The sequence below is a fragment of the Galeopterus variegatus genome, unplaced genomic scaffold, assembly GCF_000696425.1.
Source record: "Galeopterus variegatus unplaced genomic scaffold, G_variegatus-3.0.2 Scaffold5021, whole genome shotgun sequence".
NCBI lineage: Eukaryota > Metazoa > Chordata > Mammalia > Dermoptera > Cynocephalidae > Galeopterus > Galeopterus variegatus.
Window position 1 is genome coordinate 12,659 of NW_007731132.1, and position 20,875 is coordinate 33,533.

At 34.5% G+C, this 20,875-nt stretch overlaps 1 protein-coding gene across 1 annotated transcript in view; it reads right to left on the reverse strand.

Moving 5' to 3' along the window:
* Positions 1-3,516: 3,516 nt before the first annotated feature.
* ASPM (asp (abnormal spindle) homolog, microcephaly associated (Drosophila)) overlaps positions 3,517-20,875 on the reverse strand; it is a 65,750-nt gene continuing 48,391 nt past the window's right edge. The window contains 14 exon segments of the mRNA XM_008588757.1: positions 3,517-3,755; positions 7,679-7,848; positions 8,905-9,081; positions 10,557-10,711; positions 10,860-11,052; positions 11,534-11,725; positions 12,608-12,757; positions 13,800-14,009; positions 15,273-15,369; positions 16,930-17,096; positions 20,139-20,554; positions 20,557-20,690; positions 20,692-20,748; positions 20,750-20,874. Of these exon segments, the coding sequence (XP_008586979.1) occupies positions 3,653-3,755; positions 7,679-7,848; positions 8,905-9,081; positions 10,557-10,711; positions 10,860-11,052; positions 11,534-11,725; positions 12,608-12,757; positions 13,800-14,009; positions 15,273-15,369; positions 16,930-17,096; positions 20,139-20,554; positions 20,557-20,690; positions 20,692-20,748; positions 20,750-20,874 (2,346 nt within the window). The 3' untranslated portion in view covers positions 3,517-3,652.

A 20,875-nucleotide genomic window follows, 5' to 3' on the forward strand; every position in this document is an offset into this window, starting at 1 on the left:
AGCAACAAAAAAACCGGGGGCGGGGGGGAGAGGAAGATTTAACAACCTCAACTTTTTTTTTTTTGAAGCTCTTACAACGAGAAAATGGAGGGGACACATCTGGGTGGGAGGGGGGAGAGGGAGGAGGGAGGGAGGCTTTGGTGATGGGACACAATAACTAACTACATTGTATATTGACAAAAAAAAAAACCTTAGAAAAAGAACATTTGATTACTTACACTGATTTCAAACCTTATTATAAAGCTTTTAATATAATTATTATATTATGATAATGAAGATATTGTGATATCGGCATTAAAAAAAGAGATCAATGGAAAAGAAACAGGTCAATACATATATGGTTCATTAATTTTTGAGAAATGTGCAAATGCAATTCAGTGGAGAAAGAACAGGCTTTTTAATAAAAGTTGCTGAAACCACTGGCTATCTATATGCAAAATAAAACTCTGATCCATACCTTGTGCCATATACAAAACTTGAAATAGATCAACAAATTATACAACTGAAATGATATAAATTCTCTGAGAAAACATAGCAGAAAATCTTTATGACCTTTGGTTAAGCAGGGTTTTTAGACAACACACTACAAGTATAATCAATGAAAGAAAAAAAGGATAAATTGGACTTAATCAAAATTAAAAACCTCTGCTCTTCAAAAGACTGTGTTAAGAGAACAAAAAGACAAATGACAGACTATGAGAAAATATTTGCAAATCACACTTGTGGTATCCATAATATTTAAAGAACTTTAAAAACTTAATAAGAAAACAATTCAATTTTAAAAATGGGCAAGACTTGAATAGGCACTTCACCAAAGGATACAGATAAATGGCAAAAAAAAAAAAAAAAAAAAAAAAAGCACATGAATAGATGCTCATCATAATTAGCATTAGGGAAATGCAAATTAAAACCACAATGTGATAACACTATGCATCTATACAGCACTTTAAAATTAAGTTTGACCATAACAAATGTTCTTAAGGATGTTGTTATGTATAAAAATACAAGGAAACATGTTAGGTAAACAAATTACATTACTTAACATCCTCAGAGCAGTAGTTTTATTGAAAATCAGAATTGACAAATAAAACAGGTGGGAAAAATGTTTGAGAAGCTGGCTAGGTTAGTTCAATGAATGTGTTCATGCACTGATGTCAGATGGAGAGTCAGACTACTGTAAAGGCATCTAGAACTGGGAAATGAAAGTGAGAATGGGGGATGATGCAAATCCACTACTTTTTATCTTTAATACCTCTCACAACATTTTCTTTAATCTTGCCTGGTCCCTTATTTTATTGTTATTTACTTGTTCATTTGTTTTTTTTAAATTTATTTATTTTTTTATTTTTTTACAATCTAAGATGCTGCTGTGGAGAATTTGGGGGGAGGGATAGAGGAAAAGTGGGAGGGAAATAGGGTGGCAGACAGAGGAAGCGGGGGTGCATGGTCAAAGCCTGCAGCACTCGCCTCATTCCGGCAGGGGAGACCAGGCGGCTTCCTGCAGTGGCTCAGTCATTGCTGGGCTTGATACAGATGTCTGGAGGTTGTGGCTGAAGTCCTCGGTGGCACCTCACTGCCCCAGCTCAGGAGTCCAGAGCACTTCAGTGGCAGCTTGGTGGTCATTGCTGGGCTGCTTGCATATGTCAGGGGGCATGGTTGCCTGATCCTTTAATCTGGCCTGTCTTGGGACTGGAACTGAACTTCTGTGTACTACTAAGGGTGACACCAATGCCCAAGATACAATATCCATGTGACCAAATCGATTGTGTGAGTATATTCCTAAAGGAATTTCACAACTTCACCTCACATTAGAGCTGTGTATTTAGCCCCATTATAAGCAGCAGGAACAGCCCTATAATTCTTTATCTGTCAAATCTAACACATCTCCTTCGGTATGGGGCAAAGGGGAAGCCCTGGTAAGACCGATGTTAGTGCCTGCTTTAAAGGTAATTAGTACAGCTGAGCCAGGGGAGCAAGGGTGTGGGTTAAATGCCCATTAAACACGTTTAGTGTGAGATTTAACAATAAAAAAATTTTAACATCTGAAAGTCCTCTTCTTGCATACATAACTTCATCTAAATATTTCTTGTGCAACTACTAATTAGTTATAATCATCTTAGAGGAAATTAGTACTAATAACATTTTTACAATGGTCAACGATATTTGAGCAATATAATTAATCAACATAAATAGATCATTTATACGAAAATTCTGTTAAATGAAGGAGAAAACAAAGAATAGGAGAGTCAACAAAAAATGTAGTAGTTACCATAAATACTCAGTAACAAGAGATAAGCAAATACTGAGTACCAAGAGCTCTTAAACGCTTTACTGACAAAAAAAAAAAAGGGAAAAAATTTTTCTTCAGAGTTAATGAGATTAAATCCTTAAGTTGTTCTACCAAATTTATATATTAAGTAGTTAAATAGTCTCTCCATTTCTGGCTACCACTGTTTATCTCAAACAGTTAAAAACTTTTACGGTGTCCATCCACAAACAGACCTTATCAGATTTCAAATGGCCAGCAATATTAGGCTTCTGAGCCCTGGAATCACATAGATACTGGTTACAGTGACCCAGTTTTATAGAAATAACAATTTAGGTTTCAACACTGAATCATTTTCAGGTCTGTGGTATGTAATTAGACAAGTTTCTATAATAAGCAATACCAAGCTCTTCCTGCTTTAAATTAAAACCCCAATCAGTTCAATGTTAAGGGTTCTTAGCATACACAGTGACGGGTTGCATTCTTTAAATTTCCCTAGAGGGGTTCACTTGCCTACATGGATGTTTCAGCCAGTCAAGGATACAGATGAGGATGTTGACAGGCATTTGATAGACCTTTGAGGGAATATTTTTATCTTCCTCTCACTTCTTAGTGAGTAAACAGAATGTTGTGGATTGACTGTGTCCCACAGACTTCATATCTTAGAAACTTAAATCCGCACTGTAACTGCTGAGGGTGGGAAACCCTATTATGGTAATTCAAAGGTAGGGCCTTGAAGACATGATTAGTTTGCAGCACCATGCCGTAGTGAATGGATTTATAATGGTGGTCATGGGCACGGTTCTGAGGGCTTTATAAGGACAGTTCCTGAGGGACTATCTCTCTCTCTGATCTGCCATTTTCTGTAAGACCCCTGGGTCACTATCACCATCACCAAGGCCTTCGCCAAATCTGTTCCTTGGACTTTGAACTTCCCAGTCTCCGAAACTATAAGCAATAAATTTCATTTTCTTTATAAATCACCCAGTTTCAGGTATTTGTTATAAGCAACAGAAATGGATTAATACACAGAATCTTCCATTTCCAACATTTACTTTAGAAAAATGCTTCAACTTATCTATAAAACAGGGGTAATAAGCTATTCTTTTCCTTTTAGAAACATTATTACATTCAAACTAATACGATACTTTAATATAATACTATTATTATCATTTTATGACATATTAGTTTGTTACATATAAAATAAAATAGTTATTAAATAATAAAACAAAGAATGTAATAAAGTTTAGTTGTTTGTTATATATTTTTAAAATTTTAATACAAAGATTTTAATAGTTGTACACAGAAAGCAAAAAACAGTTTACATACATGCATGATGAGCTTTAACATTTCTTTATGCTGTACACCCTTAAGTGATTACACTGACTAATGGGGAATGCCAAGCGTGTCCATCACCATTTGAATAGCTTGCAGGGAATTCGTGATCTCTTCCATGTTATCTCTTCCCAAAACCCAATCTGGCTTAAGTCTGTTAAAAAAAACAAGTGAAAATCTGGCATTAATAAAGTTATTCTCTTAAGAGTTACTTTCCCTTTTGTCTGCACTAAAACGTGGCTACTCCTGAACACAACATTTCCCTTACAACCCTCTCAGAGAGGTGGGAGAGGTTCGTATTATCGCCCATTATTAGTTCCAGACTATTTCCATCCTTCCCAAGAAATGATGCTGGCTTTTCTGAAGCTTACGCTATTCAGCCCCACCACCGCCTTTTGATCATCAGCCAAACTCTCAGGGTCTTGTTCTTTGTAAACCTGGTTCTTGGTCGTCTCTCAAATCTTGTCACCATTCTCAGTAACATCAACACCCACGCGGCCACAAAGCCAACAACCTGGGCAGTTTTTGTGCCCCTTTTCTTCTGTTCTACCTCGACCAATCCTTTCTCACACAGTCATATATCAGACCTTGTCATCAGCGGATGGTGCACCACCACTGAAATTTCAATTTGAGACTTCCATTGTCCAGCCAAAATTTCTGATTCATCCATGTCCGTCTGCTTTAACACAGTCACTGAACCAACTCTTCCATCCCACAGAAATCTCCAATTCATTTGACCTCAACATGTACCCATCGTCCTTCAGAACTTTTCTCACTTCCCTCTGTATCTAGCTTAGGTGCCTCAACATAATCCCTTTTGCGAATGCCATTAATTTTGTTGTCTCTCTCCTATTGACCTTGTCTGGATTTGATTCTAAATTGAATCAAAATATCTACCTTCTCCATTCTCGTACAGCTGGATTTAGCAAAATAAATAAATAAATAAAAACCAAACAAATACATAAATAAAATTAATATATATGTTTTATATTACACAATCAGGCTGGCTGATTTCATTTTTGCTAATAACTGTACATCTAAAATGTGTACTCGAAATTGTCTTGTATTCTCCTTTCCTCTCCATGATGACTATTTTATTCATTTGCTCTTTTCAAATGTCCCCTCCATGCCCTCTGAGCTGCTTCTGAGTTGTTGAGTTTATAATCTCACACTTCATTGAAAAAAATCTGCATCTTCTCACATAAATGCCTATCATATGCATTTCCATCTTATTCTTTTCTGTTAAAAATCCACATATCTATTAATTAATTGGTGAATGGACAAAGTATGCTATATCATACCATGAAATATCACTCAGTGATAAAAAGGAATGAAATTCGAACCCATGCAACAACATGGATGGATAAACTTCAAAAGCATTGTGCTACATAAAAGAATCCAGTCACAAAAAGCTACATACTGTAGGATTCCATGTATGTGACAGTGCAGAAAAGGCAAAACTAAAGGTACAAAAATCAGATCAGTAGTTGCCAGAATCCAGGGATTAAAGGGAGAGAATTGACTGCAAAGGGGCACAAGGGAACTCTGGTGTTACAGAAATATTTTATATCTTAGCAGTGGTCATTTCACAACTGTATACTTTGGTTAAAATTCATTAAATTGCATACTTATAAAGGGTGCATTTATATTGTTGGTAAATTTTACCTTAAGAAATCTTAAAAACGAAATAATCCATTCATATGTTAATAATAGTTTTAAAAACATAATATTAAATTTCACCTGGTCTGCAAATAAACACTATGTGTAGAAATGGTCCCATGAATAAGTTCAAGCAAGTAGACTACTTTTATGTTATACTGTGAAATATGTATGCATAAAACCAATTTACAATTATTAAACTATATAGTTTATGATTATGAGTATAATCATAAAGGTAACTGCTGTGTAACCACTCAAGTCAAAAAACAGTGCACTGTCAACACTGCAAAACTTTTACCTAGCAGAGAATTGCTGAGTCATAGGAAGAAGGAAGGAAAGAAAGGAAGGAAGAAAGAAATGAAGGAAAAGATTCATATAATTTAGAAAGGAGGGAGGGAGAAAAGAAGGCAGGTTATTAAACACCATGACAGCTTATTGAAACGAATCAAATCTTTTTGTTAATAAAATAAAATCAGAAAATGTTAAATCAACAATTTTTAGATAAAATTTTACTATCTGATAAAAATAATATGTCACAGCTAAAGTTGTAAAGTTGCAAATTTTAGAGCATAAAAGAATTCATGAACAAAAAAATCTGAACCTTAAATCAGTATTATAATTCTAATTTACACCACCTAAAAGAAGAATGTTACAAGAGTTCTCTATAATAGAAGACCAATACAAGAGTCATAAGTAACTTAGTCAAAATTTACAATTAAAAAGGATGAATTTTACTGTATGTAAATTATACCTCCATAAACTTGACTTTAAAAAATATGCAACAGTAAGGTTAAAGGTTAAATTACTATAAGTTTCTAAATGCTGACTAAGCTTCTGAACATTTATCAACACACAGCAGTAACAGAGCTTGTGGTCTAGCATTGGTCTGCCTGTGAGCCACACTTTGAGTAGCACAAAAGGCTTGAGGTGATTCAGGTTTGGTTTTAAGGTAAGAATCTTATTTAGATGGTGCTGTGTACCAGGAGAAGCACAATATTTGGTTGTCTTATCTTTCTGTGACGTCAAGATTCAGATCCAGTCAGTTCATCTAAAGATTTTCTCAGCCATGCATAATCATAACCTAGAGCAGGCCTGTTATTTCATTAGGGGCTGCAAAACAGTGCATGGTCTCATATTCCTTTTGCATTTATTAAATGGAATTCTTTTAACAGAGAACTTTTCTGCATTGACCATTTTGTTACCCTAAGATACTGTCCATATAAGAAAGATGGCATCTTTAGTATCATCATAAACTCATGATTCCTTCATACGATGTGTTCCATTTGTTTTCATTCCTCAGCTGGCACGTGTCACCACATCACCAGTGACCTCCATTTTTCCCAGTCCAATGGGAATTTTTCATCTTCCTCTAACTTGATCTCTCAGCAGCACTCCACACTGTTGACTGTAACACCACTCTCTTTGGAATGTTTCCTGTCTGATTAGCAATTTCTTTTCAGAGTTCTTGGCTGGTTCTTTCTCTGTCTGAATTCTGGAATTATCAGGGTTACCCTAGGATTTAGTTTGGGATTTTCTTTTCCATATATTCTCTTCCTCCTAGGTGATTACATTCATCTCCTGGCCTTAAATGCTATCTATATCCATGTCCTAATCCCAGAACCTATGGATGTCACTTATTTGGAAAAAGGGTTTTGCAGATATACTTAAATAGAGAATCTCAAGATACGATCATCCTGGATGATTTGGGCTGGCCCTAGATCCAGTGCCGAGCATCCTTACAGAAGACACAGAGGACGGAGAAGAGGGGAAGGCCGTCTGAAGATGGATGCAGAGACTGCTGTTATAAATGCACATGCCGAGGAACACTTAGAGTCAACAGGAGCTGGAAACCAAGGAAGACACGTACCCAAGGGCCTTCAAAGGAAGTACGGGCCTGTCAACCAACTCTGTGATTTTAAGCTTCTGGCCTTCAGAACTGTGAAAGAATAAGTTTCTGTTGTTTAAAGCCATCAAGTTTGTGGTAATGTCTTACAGCAGCCCTCAGAAACGAATACAAGGTCTCATAAAGAACTTCTGTAGGAGAAACTCCAAGAATCAGAGTAATTACCGGAGGACTGAAGGTTGACATTTTGGTCAAGAGGGACTTTTGGCAGCTCTTAAACAGTGTAACTTTTTCTTCATGCAGGAAAAAATAAATGATAAAACTTATAACAAGCTTCATAGCCTTAGCTCTTAACTATTTAATACAAGAAATTTGTTGAATAACTACTAAATATCCAAAGGTATAGCATTATTAACTCATTATTTACTGAGATTGCCTCCTTTACATTTAGGAAATATTCTATTCCTGTTCATTTATTGTTTCACTATTGTTGTACACAATATCTTACTTATGGTTAAGTACTATGAAATGAATGAACAGTGACGCAAGATTACAGAGTACATTTAATTGCTTACCTTGAAACTATTCTGGTCCTTACAGGTGTTTCTGGAATAAAGGGAATGCTCTTAGAAGAATTCTTTTTTTGTTTACAAAGTATTCTTTCATTATTCATTTTATGTTTATGAGCTGTCAGCTTGTAGAGATTATAAATACGATCAACAACTTTGGACCTACTTCTTACATCCTAAAAAAGAAAATGTACATTTATTAAAAACCAAGAATAATTAAATTTTTTTGCTCTAGACTAGCAAACTCAATCATAATAAACAAACACTATGAAGTAAACATTCGAGCTTCTGACCATCAAGAACAGAAGCTCTCCAAATATAGCAGGCAGATTGATTTAAATTATGAACTAATTTGCTAGGTAATTAATTATAAAGAAGACAAATATTCAAAAGCTGTATATTTAACTCCACACTGAATACAAAAAGGAAATATTATAGTCAATACACCTACCATATCGTTACCAAGTCTTGTGAATTTTACCTCTTCCAAGTTTCCGAAGTCATTCACCTAATCTCTCACTGGCACGATCTCTTGCCTAGACCACTACATACATACATACACTTGCCTCCTCCTTTAATGGTCTTCCTCTATCCACACATGCTCTCCCAAATTCATTCTTCAATCAGCAGCCAGAATAATGTTAAAATTTAAATTGGAAAACATCATTCCCTTACTTAAAATCCTTCAGTGGTTTCCCTTTGTTATCAGGATAACAGCCACAATTCAGACATGGCTTATCATTATTCCTATGTTTGTTGTGACATTTAGAGAGAATAACTGAGGTCTCACCATAGAAAAGCTTGAAATATATTTATGATTACAACAGGAGGATAAGGAGTTATATACATATCTGGTTTTCTACATTGCTAGGATAATTTATTATTCTCTCTAGTTAAATGGGAAATGGATGCTTTTATTGCTGTAATAAATTCTATTTGCATATTTCAGTTTCTTTAATGTCTGAAAGAAACAGCTTCATGCATGTGTGCGCACACAAGGGTTTTCAAAAAATTTGTGAAAAAATTAGTATTATCTTTAATTCTATATTTCCACAAACTTTTTGAAGTACCCTTGTATATATATATATATCCTGAATTCATTGTTATCAGTGTAAAAAGCAGATTTGAATACATACAAACCCTATTTTAGTGTAATAATTACTGAAGGAAAAGACACACACTTAACAACCTAAAAAAAAAACCTTAACAAAATGTAACTAATTAATACGTACAGAGGCTCGATTTGTTGTCTTCAATAAAACAGCCAACAAACAACAAGTTTTTGTGAAAATGCTTCCACCCTTGTCTGCAACTTTGTCACCAGGCTTTACTCGATACATCTGCAAAAGCTCCAACAGTGTATCTATACAATTTTCTACATCATAAACTGCTGCCGTAGTCTTCTCATACTGGAAGAAAACAGAATGAAATTAAAAGTTATAATAAACACATACCTTTAGAAACAGCTCAACCATGAAGAGCTTAGAGCCAAATTTTTGAGCCATCTGCAGCATGTGCAAAGGAGTTCATGAAATGACTTTTTTTGTTAATACTGTCATTTCTGGATCTATCTTACATGCTTATTCACATTTTAACCTTTTTCTTTCCCATCTACTTCTAAAGTTCCACATATAATGAATCAAATCTAAAATCTCTGAAAATGAGCATCTCGAATTAAATAAAAGCAAGGTTTTAAAGACCATTTTAGTAAGAACCTCTTAGGAAAAAGGTAACATCTGTGATAGTTAATCGTGGGGTAAGATAATGATAAAGATAAGATCTAATTAGTTACCCTATTACATGCTTCTAGAGAGGAAGATGAACTTGCTTTGAAATAAAGCAAAATAAATATGATACTAGAAAGTATAGAATATATTTTTCATGTTTCATTTATCTAATTTTTTCAATAGCTTCCTATTGAAATTTGCATGGTAGCAAATAATGATGATACTGAGATAATAATAACATTAATAGAAACACTTGTATGGCATGTCTGTGTATCAAGCACTTTATGCAGAATAATTTATTTAATCCTCACTATAACATTCTATGGTGGGTACTATTACTATATCCCTCTTATAGTTGAAGGAAGTGAATCACAAGGAGGCTAAGGAACCTATAATATGCTGCACAGCTGGAATTCAAACTCAGGTAGTTTGGCATCAGAGTATGTATTCTTAACCACTACCTCTCAATATGAAAACACCAGGTAATTTGCTCTAAGTTGTGATTGAGGGGTTGGGTAAGAAAGATAAATCTTTCATATTAATACCTTTGAATGCATATAAATATAGTTTGTTACAGATATCAACTACCAGCCCAAAGTCAAAAGACTTAAATTCTGATATATAGAGCATTACAAGGTAACTAAGTTCCAGTAATATTTTTCTTCATCATGTTCCTCCAGATATAATTATAATGAGGTTCTACTGTCTTGATATAATACGGTGCAGAACAATACCAGCTGTAGAGTCAGACAGAGATGAATCCAAATTCAGCCCTACCCCTTGTGACACTCAGGTTCTTAGGAGAGGAACCTAACTTCTAAAAGTATTATTCCTTCTCTATAAAATGGAAATAATGTGAACTACCTTAGAGAATTATTATAAAAATTAAATTAAATAATGCATGAAAAATACTAGCATGTGCTAAATACTTACTAAATGTTATCCACTATTGTTATTAATTTTACAAAGGAAGAAGAAATAAAATCTAATATTAAAATTTAATATTAATAGATTAAACATTTTCCCCCCAAGATTCTTGCACACAAATGAATTTAAGAGACTTAAGTTCTAGTAATGAGCAAACATAAACATACACTTAATTTGCAGGGTCACATTTCTTGACCAATGAATATTTCATTATTAAAATGGAAAACTACCTTAGCTACATGAAGCAAGACTTGTACAGCATATTTGATGACTTCCATGCAAGGAACACTACGATTACAACTTCTGATCAGAACAAATATTTTAGAAATTGCTCCACTCTGGGCCATGTTCTCACAGCAAAGTGGAGACAATCTAGTAACTACCTCTGAAAGTGGGGGGAAAAAAAAGCACAGGTTAATTCACAGCTACAAAATGAAGTTTTGGCAAATACTGTACTATTACAACATTTTTAAACATTCAAAGGTAAAAATTTACTCCTAACCTTATTCAAGATATTATTAAAACGAACTAACCCAGGTGCTTTAAAGCCTCAAGAATAGCAGAAAGGTGCTTATATGTCAAAAGATAATGAAGTGCAAGTGCAGTTCTTTTGTAGAGTTTGTTTTCTTCTCGAATCTCTCTACTGGCAACTTGAAGACTTAGTCGTATAGCTTTCACTTTTGTACAGTCATTTTTCTTCCTCCAAGAATAGCCTCTCCATAATGCCTTAAAGAGATAAAGCAAAGTAATTTTAAGATTACAGCCAACTATGTTTTCAACTTAGATAGATATCTACATTTATTTCCACAATGTAAATATTTTCAGTAAATTTATATGGTATGATCAGATACATTTCAACTAAAACCACAATTCAGGTTGTAATAAATAGTAAAATCAACTTTGCTAAAAGGAATTTACATATATAGTATTCCTGTATGTAAACTGAGGCATCATTCACTGGCCAAAAATGTCAAAATCTATTCAAAATGTTAAAACACTGTTTCATTTCTTAATCATAAACCTCCTGTAGGGAATTTGAAAATAAAAGCCTTAGCAATGAAATTATGGTAATGTAGTATTCATGAGTTAGACTACTGGCTAATCTCTTAGCTTTTTAAAGCATATGTGAGTTTATAAAATGTTAGCTACCATGTAGATGAATTGCCAACCAAAGTCTTAAACTAAAAACCACACAATTTTCACTTACCTGAATTTTAGTGATTCCACTATTAAATTTTTCCTGTTTTTTACGAAGGAGAAAATGGCGTACTGCTTTCTGTATTACTGATGCAGCCCTATTTTGCTGTTTCAGAGATTCTTGAACTTCATGCTCAATTTTTATGATGCTATGATAATTCTGAACAAACCTCTTTTGTTGTAATCTTGCTCGAAACCATCTCTGTTTTAAACATACAAAGACTTTTTTCACTTTTACTTCAGGTTAAAAAAAAAAAAAATATATATATATATATATACACACACATACATAAATGAAAGAAATAGAACAGTATATTAAAATATTTCAGTCCCCTCCAGTGGCATTACTTCCCCCTCCACTTGGTACAAACCCTTGCAGTCAATGTCAGGGGTGTGGGGATATGTGTACGTGCATGTGTGTAAGTGTTTAACCCTGCACAACACTGCCTTCATTTTACAATTTATATAAATTCTATCAAACTGTATATGTTATTCTGCAATTTGTTTCTTTCACTTAGTATTTTATATGTAAATATGTTAAATATACAAATAAATAGGATTTTTCTCTAAAATATATAAAAAATTCCTGTAAATCATAATAAAAAAAGAACATCCAACAGAAAAAAGGGCAAAGTGCATGGGAAAAAAAACACATTAAAAAAAGGACAGAATATACAGATATGAACTTGAATAACCAACACATATGAAAAAGTTTTGGAATTGCTAGCAATCAAATCCAAAAACAAAACAAAAATGAGATCCCATTTCCCATTTACATGAGAATAGTAAAAATTAGAAAGTCTTCTGGTGCCATGTGTAGGCAAGGATGTGGAGAAACAGGTACCCTCAGACTCTGCTGCTAGGACTATAATTATAATTACATCAGAGAATAATTCACAACTTCACTTTTGTGCCGTAGGGCATGAACCTACTTCTAACCGTCAAATCATCCTCACAGACAATGCTGAAAGGCTAAATATGATAGGACCTTAGCATAAAGTATTTGGAAATTACTTATTATAATATCAAAAATTTCTAACAGACAAATTATATCATATAGTTTTACTGCAAGGGAGAAGTTAACCTGAATACAGATGACTGAATCAAGCTGCCTGTTAGCATTCTTCATAGCCATGTGAAGTTTATATGCTCTTTGAATTTTAAGAGCAGACAGGTGAAAATACGCAGCTGCTGTGAAGTGAAGAAGCCGAATTTTGGCTCTCTGTTCTAAAATCTAAAGGAGGGAAGAAAAAAAGAGCATTAATAATCAAGTATCCAACTCCTCAGATAATCAATAAGTGTTTATTTTTGTATAACCTCAGTATCAAGTTATATAAACTAGCAAGAATAAATTAACTTTTAATTATTACAATTATTTACATTGTAATTCAGAGTGATTTAGAATCCTTTACTATACGATATGTCCAATAGTGTAACTCATAATTCAAGGTATAGAAAGCAAAATTATATTTTTGGCACTTTACTAAAGAATAATATCATTTAATTTAACTAAACTATCCAGTAATAGCTAGATTGGTCTTAATGTTTTGCAATGTTATTATAATGAGAGAAGGGTATGAATGTTAAATTCAAAAAAGGTTATAGTATTCCAAGCAGAACTGTTAGAATACTGTTACAATATTAAATCAGAAAAAATTATATGAATTAATTTCTCCAGTATTAGATAGCATAGTGCAAATGCAGCATAAGACTCCTGCAGCATAAGTGTTCTACTACGGCCTCTGGGCTTCAGACTTCTGATTCAGTAAACAAAATACAAATGATTTCTTCTTTTTAACTTTAAATCCAATTATTTTGTTTATGCCAGTACTTCACATATTGGAAGGTCGAAGGTCACGAGCTCCCTTAAAAAGGGTTCTCTCCAGCTGATGACATGAAAGCTATCACAGGGATGGTAGTTACAACACTTCAGAGAGATGCCTGGTGGGAGCAAAAGGCTACTTGAAGAGCAAGTGGCCTTCTTCACATATGGAGCCTTGATCTCATACTGCTTTCAGGTCCTTTGTTAAGATTTATTATACAAGAGACATTTTATTTTGCATCTTTGACAGCGAGCATCTCTGAGAAATAGTGGGGTCATAGAACAAAAATCTGACAACCAGTGCTTTTGTTACATGGCTTTGCAGCAGCTAAATTGATTCACGTTAATGGTTATATTAGTTCTGAAGTTATTCTCCAAAATCTAAAATTTCTTAACACTATTTATCATCAAATACTTTCATTTCTTTAGACTTAAAATACTTGAAAATACTTACTTTTTTTCTTACTAACCAACCACGCACCAGTGCTTGTAGAATAACTGTAGATTTTTTTAATTCAACATATTTTATCCTTTCACACTTCCCAGCCTCCTTGGCTCGTATATATCTTTGTATGATCAAAGCAGCAGATTTCTGCTGAAGATAGACCTGCCTTCCTTTATATCCTCTGAAATGTGCTTGGATCAAACAAGCAGCCCGATGTCTCTATAAGGAAAAATTTGGAAGTAGCATTAATAGCTAGAAATAATAAAATTTTCAACCCACTATAGGTTCTTAAATTTCTCAATGTTAAATTAAGATGGCATAATTATGTTTTACTCTACATTTATAGTTTAAGGATGCCTTATTTCACAGACATGAAAAGATGATATAGCATTATTACCAAACCTATATAAGTCTATAGCAAAAATGAAGGTACAAGCCAGGGTCAATAAGTAGCTGGTGCTTATTCCATTCATCCTCTTGATTCCTTTCATTGTGAGAGGAAAAAAGGACCAACATTATTACAGGACAAATACATTTAATAAAAATGCTAGGTACAATACGAAGAGCAGAGTGGTCGTATATACATCTATGAGGAAAGCTATCTGTAGCTTCAAGAACCCTACCACCAGCACACCTTAGATTTGTCACTTACGTAACATCCTGACAGCCAATTCCTAATACACACAAAGAAACAATATGAATTAAAATGGCTTTAATTTATTTAAGCTAGATTTGTCTTACAATATAACTCCCCATCTACTAGCAGAATGACCTTGTTCAAGTCGCTTTGCCTCTCTAAATCTCAGTTTCCTCATCTGTACAATTATTATGCTAATAGTAACTACCTCATAAGGTTGTTATGAGGATCAAATTAGTTAGTAAATATACAAGAGCTTATCCAATGCCTGGCATGTATTAGGCATCAGCAGTAAGAGTAATAATAATAGTGGTTGTATAACTACAGTGAATATGACATGAACACTGAAATTTACAAATAAGATTTTAATTTTGAGTTACTTAATGAAAGACCCTAAGTACTGTAGCTATTCTAAAACTTTGCAACTGGCTAGTAACGGGATCTGAGACCTTGACCTTGGTTGTTATAACATTGCACTCTAACAAACTGGGCTAACTGGCCAGCCCTGATCTTAAATATTTTATATAGATCACCAATTGTGCCTTAAAGAGCATGTTATTAATTACTCATACTACACAAAGTATGCTGTATCTTTATGATCTTCTCCAAATAAATTGTTTATGTTCATTTAAGTCACTACAAACTTGGGTTTGAGAATATTTTATAAATATAGATATATAACAAAAAAATACCAGCAAATAGTTATTTTATGGGTGAATAAAATTTTTAATTGACTGCAATTGATGTGTGTAAAATAAATGAATAGTTAGGTCTTAAAAACATTCTTTTTGTTTGTTTTCTGTTTCCTAAAGTAGTTCTTTGCAGAGTTGTTTTTTTGTACCTACTTTTATCACTAAGAAGTTCTCACGAGCTATTCTTGCAGAAAGTGTAGCTCTCCATTTTCTCTGAATGATAATTGTTGATGCTCTCACATTCAAAAACCTAAAAAGTAGTTATTGAAAAGCAATTTCAAATTACTTCAATCTATTCAACAGATATTTATTGCCTCCCCTTTAAATACTCGAGCAGAAAGGAAATATAAGAAAGGCAATGACAAAATAAAAGAAAGTGGAAAAGTATTCTTCACACTTAGGTTCTAACAATCAGAATTTTACACACACACACTCTCACACACATTGACACAATGAAAAAAATAAAAACTTTGCAATTGACAATATTCCAGTGGATGAGAAATATGAAGTTCTATCACTCTAGTATGATGAAGACTTTTGAACAGGATTAAAACAAAATATCATTATCTAGATCTAGACAAAAACCTAGATGTAGTGGGTGCTGGAAGAAATAATGGTAAAGTATAAAATCTGAGTCCGTACTGTGAGTCTTTGAGCAGAATAGTATTGGGGAGATTATGAGCAACATCAGGCAAATGATATATGAATGCTCCTTTGAAAGGAAGGACTGGCATCATCAAAATACCTAGATAGAGCTATTCTTAAACAGAATTGGAGAAAAATAAAAAAATGTGGGCTGGCCGGTTAGCTTGATTGGTTAGAGTGTGGTGCCGGTAACACCACGGTCCAGGGTTTGATCCCTTGTCAGCCAGCCACCAAGGGAGGGGGAAAAAAAGAGTGCTACAGATTAAACTTTAGGGCTTAATGTAGTTCTAACAGATAAAATGAGAATGGACAGGCTCTTTGATCTGTTCTCGGTAATGTAGAAAAAGTAGAAAGATCAGCTTGTCTTGTTGCCACATTTTTTAGAAAATAAGGCTGAGTGTCAATGAGAAAAATTCTGAATTTCAGTACAGGAAAAATTAGATAGTGATCTTTAATCGCTGATAGTAGCAACTGTATCTTTATAGGTTAAGTCCTGCTATGGACTTGATCCTGGAACTCTTCTAACACTAGTGCGCTCTCCTAGAACAATCTATAATACCATCACTGATACAATAATTCAGCAGTTATGGAAACTGAAGAAAAATTCTTATACTGAAAAATTAAAAAAAATAGATGATCTAGTAACAGCTTCTGAAAATGTGTGTAGAAGAAATGAACTAGGAATAAGAAAATACAGGTTGGTCACTAGGGTCGCCATCATTAAGGATAGAGTATAAGGAAAAATACAAAGTAAAAAAAGAAAAGAGAAACAAATGAGTAAAAAACCAAATTTTGCCAGCAGTCAAGTCAACAGACAACATGAATCAATGCTCTAACAAGGAAACCAAGATTTAACTAGATTATTTTATTCACTTCCCACCTGTCTGTCCTTACCCTCATCCCTATGAACATGAATTAATCAAGTATATGTAAATATTTTTTTACTAAATTATATTGTCAAGCTATGCTCTATCTCTAAAAAGCAAGGCAGTCCAAGAGATATATTTTGTTTCATTAATGAAGAAAACACCAACAAAACCAACCACATAAATTAAGCACAGCAAATACTTAAGAGAAAAATCGATAAGCAGTGTTATTTTATATAAGGACTTGGCTACTACACACACATACTCTCACACTCTTCCACAGAGTTATGATATATTACCGTGTTCTCTCCAGTTTGGTATAGAAGGAACCTTGAATAAGTTTAACAGCTTTTAATACAGCTAAATATTCTTTGCGTGCTCTCCAGCATCTATACCATGCTTGAATCTTGCATGCAGCTTTCATTTTACATAAATATTTCTTGGCTTTATATCTCCTCCACGCAGCCTAGTAAACATGTAAATATAACCAGTATGCAATGAGCTGTCTATTTTTTCTAAATTGGAAGAGTCAGCATTAAAGACTGATAAAAAAAAACCTGGAAGTTAATATAAGATTAATGAAGACAAAAACTAATTGCAGACTCTCTACTAGACTTTGACACACAGTGAGCTCTCTGAGAACAGTGACACTTACTATAGTACCACGAGCTTTACCACATACACCCTGTGGCTGGCTGCCGGCCCAGACTAACAGAAACCTAACCAATATTTAGGAATTGCATGATATTCACAATATATGGAAAGCCAGATATGTGCGTTGTCCTCAGCACCTCAACCCATGTGGAAGAACAGAAAGGAAATGAACACACTGACCTGCTCCACTTCCTGGGTGGAAGGAGGAATCCTTCCCACCCCATATACATACTGAGTTTTGTTTCCAGCCTACAGCAGAATCCTGAGAGCCCCTATCCATGATGGGACTGTCAGACTTTCCAATTCTGGCAACCTTGTGGCTGACTAAAAGTTAAGTGACAGCTACAATTGATTGAATTTAAGCACTAAGAACTATTAGTCTTTACAATAATGTAGGTAGATAATATTATAACCTCTAATTTAGAGATGAGGAAATCAAGGACCAGAGAGGTTGAGCAACTTGTTGATGTCACATAGGTTAATAAGTGGAAGAGCTATTAATAAATATCTTGCAAAATGGTTATTAAGATCTCTATTTTACAAATAAACAAAAATTAGGTTGAGAAAGACTTGTTACTACATAGCCAGTAAGTGATAGTCAAGATTTGAACCCATGACTATTTGACTCCAAAGCCCATCCAATAAATACAGCTGCCACACCTTATATGGATATTAAGTTCTAAATTCCATTGATGAGGCACTGTATGGTCAGAGTTACTTTTGGGATGTCCTTAAGCAAAAGCAGTTGAATTCTCATAAGATTATTATTTTGGTCTTTTAGTCATTTCAGCTGAATATAACGCAAATACATCCAATTAATATCTCTCAATTCTGAACTTCTTGGTAGCATTTGGAATTTGAGCACTCCTTCCTTCCTCTCTCAATCCTTGGTTTCTTGATACTATAATCTTTTAGTTGTCTTCTTCCCCTGTTAATATCATGTGTTAGCTTCTCCACTTAATGTCCTTAAATTTCAATGTTCTTCCAGACTCCAGTCCGAGGTCCTCTTCTTTCACCCATTCTATACATTTTCCCCAGGCGATCCCATTACTCTCACAACCTCATAAAAATGCACAAGTCAAATTCTAAAATCCATACTACTCTCCTAAACCAGACAAACATGGTCAACTGCCTTACTAGACAGTTACTAGACTGGGACATCTGCTAGGTACTTCAGACTTCATGTGCTGCAAACTTAATTCATCAAAACCAATTCCTGGGGCTGGCCAGTTAGTTTGCTTGGTTAGAGTGTGGTGTTATAACACCAAAGTCTGTGTCTGGATCCCCATACCAGCCAGCCGCAAACAAATAAAAACAAAATCAAAAGCAAGAACCCACTCCTGACTTTGTTCCTATGTCAGTGAATGGTACAATCTACTCAGTTACTTAAGTCACAAACATGGCGCGGTTCCCTGTTTACGCTCTCTATACTGCCAATTCTATCCTTCCAAACAAGTTCCTAAAATCCTGTCGCCACTAACCTATACTGAACCACAACTCTCTTCCCTGACCTACTGCCGACTGTCTCCTAACTGGTCTCCCTGTTTCTAGTCTTGTCTCCTTTCCATCTTCCACATTCCTGCCAGAGTAATTTTTTTTTTTAATGATTCTGGCTTTCTCCTGCTTAAATTCCTCTAGAACTTCTCTTAGTCTGTTGGATAAAGACTAATCTTTTTTCAATATCTTACAAAGCCATCCACAACCTTACTCCCTCTATTGCAGACCTGGTCCTATATCACTTTTTATCATTCTCTTGGTTTTGGATTTTTCCATGTTATCTCCTGCAGCTGGAATATTCCTTCCATAAATTTTACTTGGCTATTTCCAATTCATCCTTCAGCTTAACATTTCAGCTTAAGTGTCGCTTGCTCTGGTAAGCATTCTCTGGCACTGAGATTAGTTTAGGTTTCCCTTCTTCATGTTTCCAGCAACCTACACTTCTCATTTTGTATTATAATTACGCTTCCTTGCTCAATTAAGTTCTCTGAGAATAGCAACTAAGTATATCTTACTCACTGCCTATTCTTAACACCCAGTACAGTATTTGGCCCATGGCCAGCACTCAATGTTTGTTGAATGAAAACAGTGTTTTTAAGCTTAACAGCAACCCAGCAAGATACCAGCATATTGACCCAAGGTTCAAAGCCCAGGTTATTGCTTGTAGAACAGAAATAGCTGAAGTACTCAGATTCAGTTCTTAGGTCTGCCTCTTTCTGTGCAACACTGGCAAGTTACTTAACCTATCTCAGTTTCCTCATATTTTAAAAGAGAAATAACACTTCTACACACATTTGGAGAACAGATTAAACAAAATAATACGAAAGTGTTTTGGAATAATAATAATTTAGATAATAATTCCTCATGCATTTGGAGAATAAACAAAATAATACAAAAGTGCTTTGGAAGCCAAAAGTACTAAAAACTCTGAATAAAGTATGTCAATCTAGTCTAAGTAGCCACGGTTAACAGATTAGTAGAGGAATAAAGTTATTCTATTTGGCCTAAACTATGCCAAATAACACTTTACCTTAGCTTAAATTTTTCATTAAAAAAATAACTTCGCCAAATAGAGCTCCCATCTTTCCAAAATTCTTCCAGGAGTGTTATAATTAACAGCTACTGAAATGAACCGAGCACAGGGTGACCAGGGCTAGAACAATCCCAGTCCTGTGCTGTCTTGGATGAATTATTATTGGTACCACTTTCCAACTCTCAAAAATGTTCCAATGTGGAAGGCAAATAATACGGTCGCTTAAACTAAATATTATTATGACCTGCTTATGCTTACTTTATAAATTCTAACAAATACTGGTCAAAAGAAAGACTGAAGTTTTGTATTTAAATATATACATACCTGAATTGCTATGGTGCTATTTCTAATTTTCTGAAACTTCCGTTTCTGTATAAATCCTTTCATTCCAGCCTGAATGATGATAACACTGCTCCTGATTTGTAAATAAACTTGTCTTTGATGTTTGGCAGACAGAAAGGCTCTGTGGTGATTTTGTAAAACCACTGCTGCTTTTCTATATAACAGAAACTGTTTTCTTGTTTGCCATGTCCTGAAATAATGCTGCAAAGTAATAGCAGCTCTTTTCTGCTGAACAAATCTTCTTCGATACACAGCCATCTGGAGCAAGGACTGAATTCGTAAAGCAGCACTTTTCTGTGTTTCCAGTTTTCTTCTGACTGTTTTATGAGAAGCTTTTTGAATGGTTACTGCAGCCCTGCTTTGAGAATGACACTCTGCTTCCTGTGAATAAGCAAGTAAGAAGTTGTATGCCACTTTTGAATCATCAAATGCCCACTTTGCACAGCGTTACATTGAGTTTTAGCTCTGTAACAGCAGAACGCAGATTGGTTAACAATGGCTGTCACCCTTTCCTCAGGTATGTTTTTCAATTGATCTAACTTTCATGCCTCTAAAAGCAGCCAGAATAGTTCATACAGATTTCTGAACTGCTAAAATTTTTCCTTTCCCTTTTTACTCTGATAATAATTCTCTACAACTGCAGTTTTCTTTGCCTGATAATCAGCTTTACCCCGTGCATTTGGTAGAAGGACTGAATCAGTGTAGCAGTCAGGTGCATC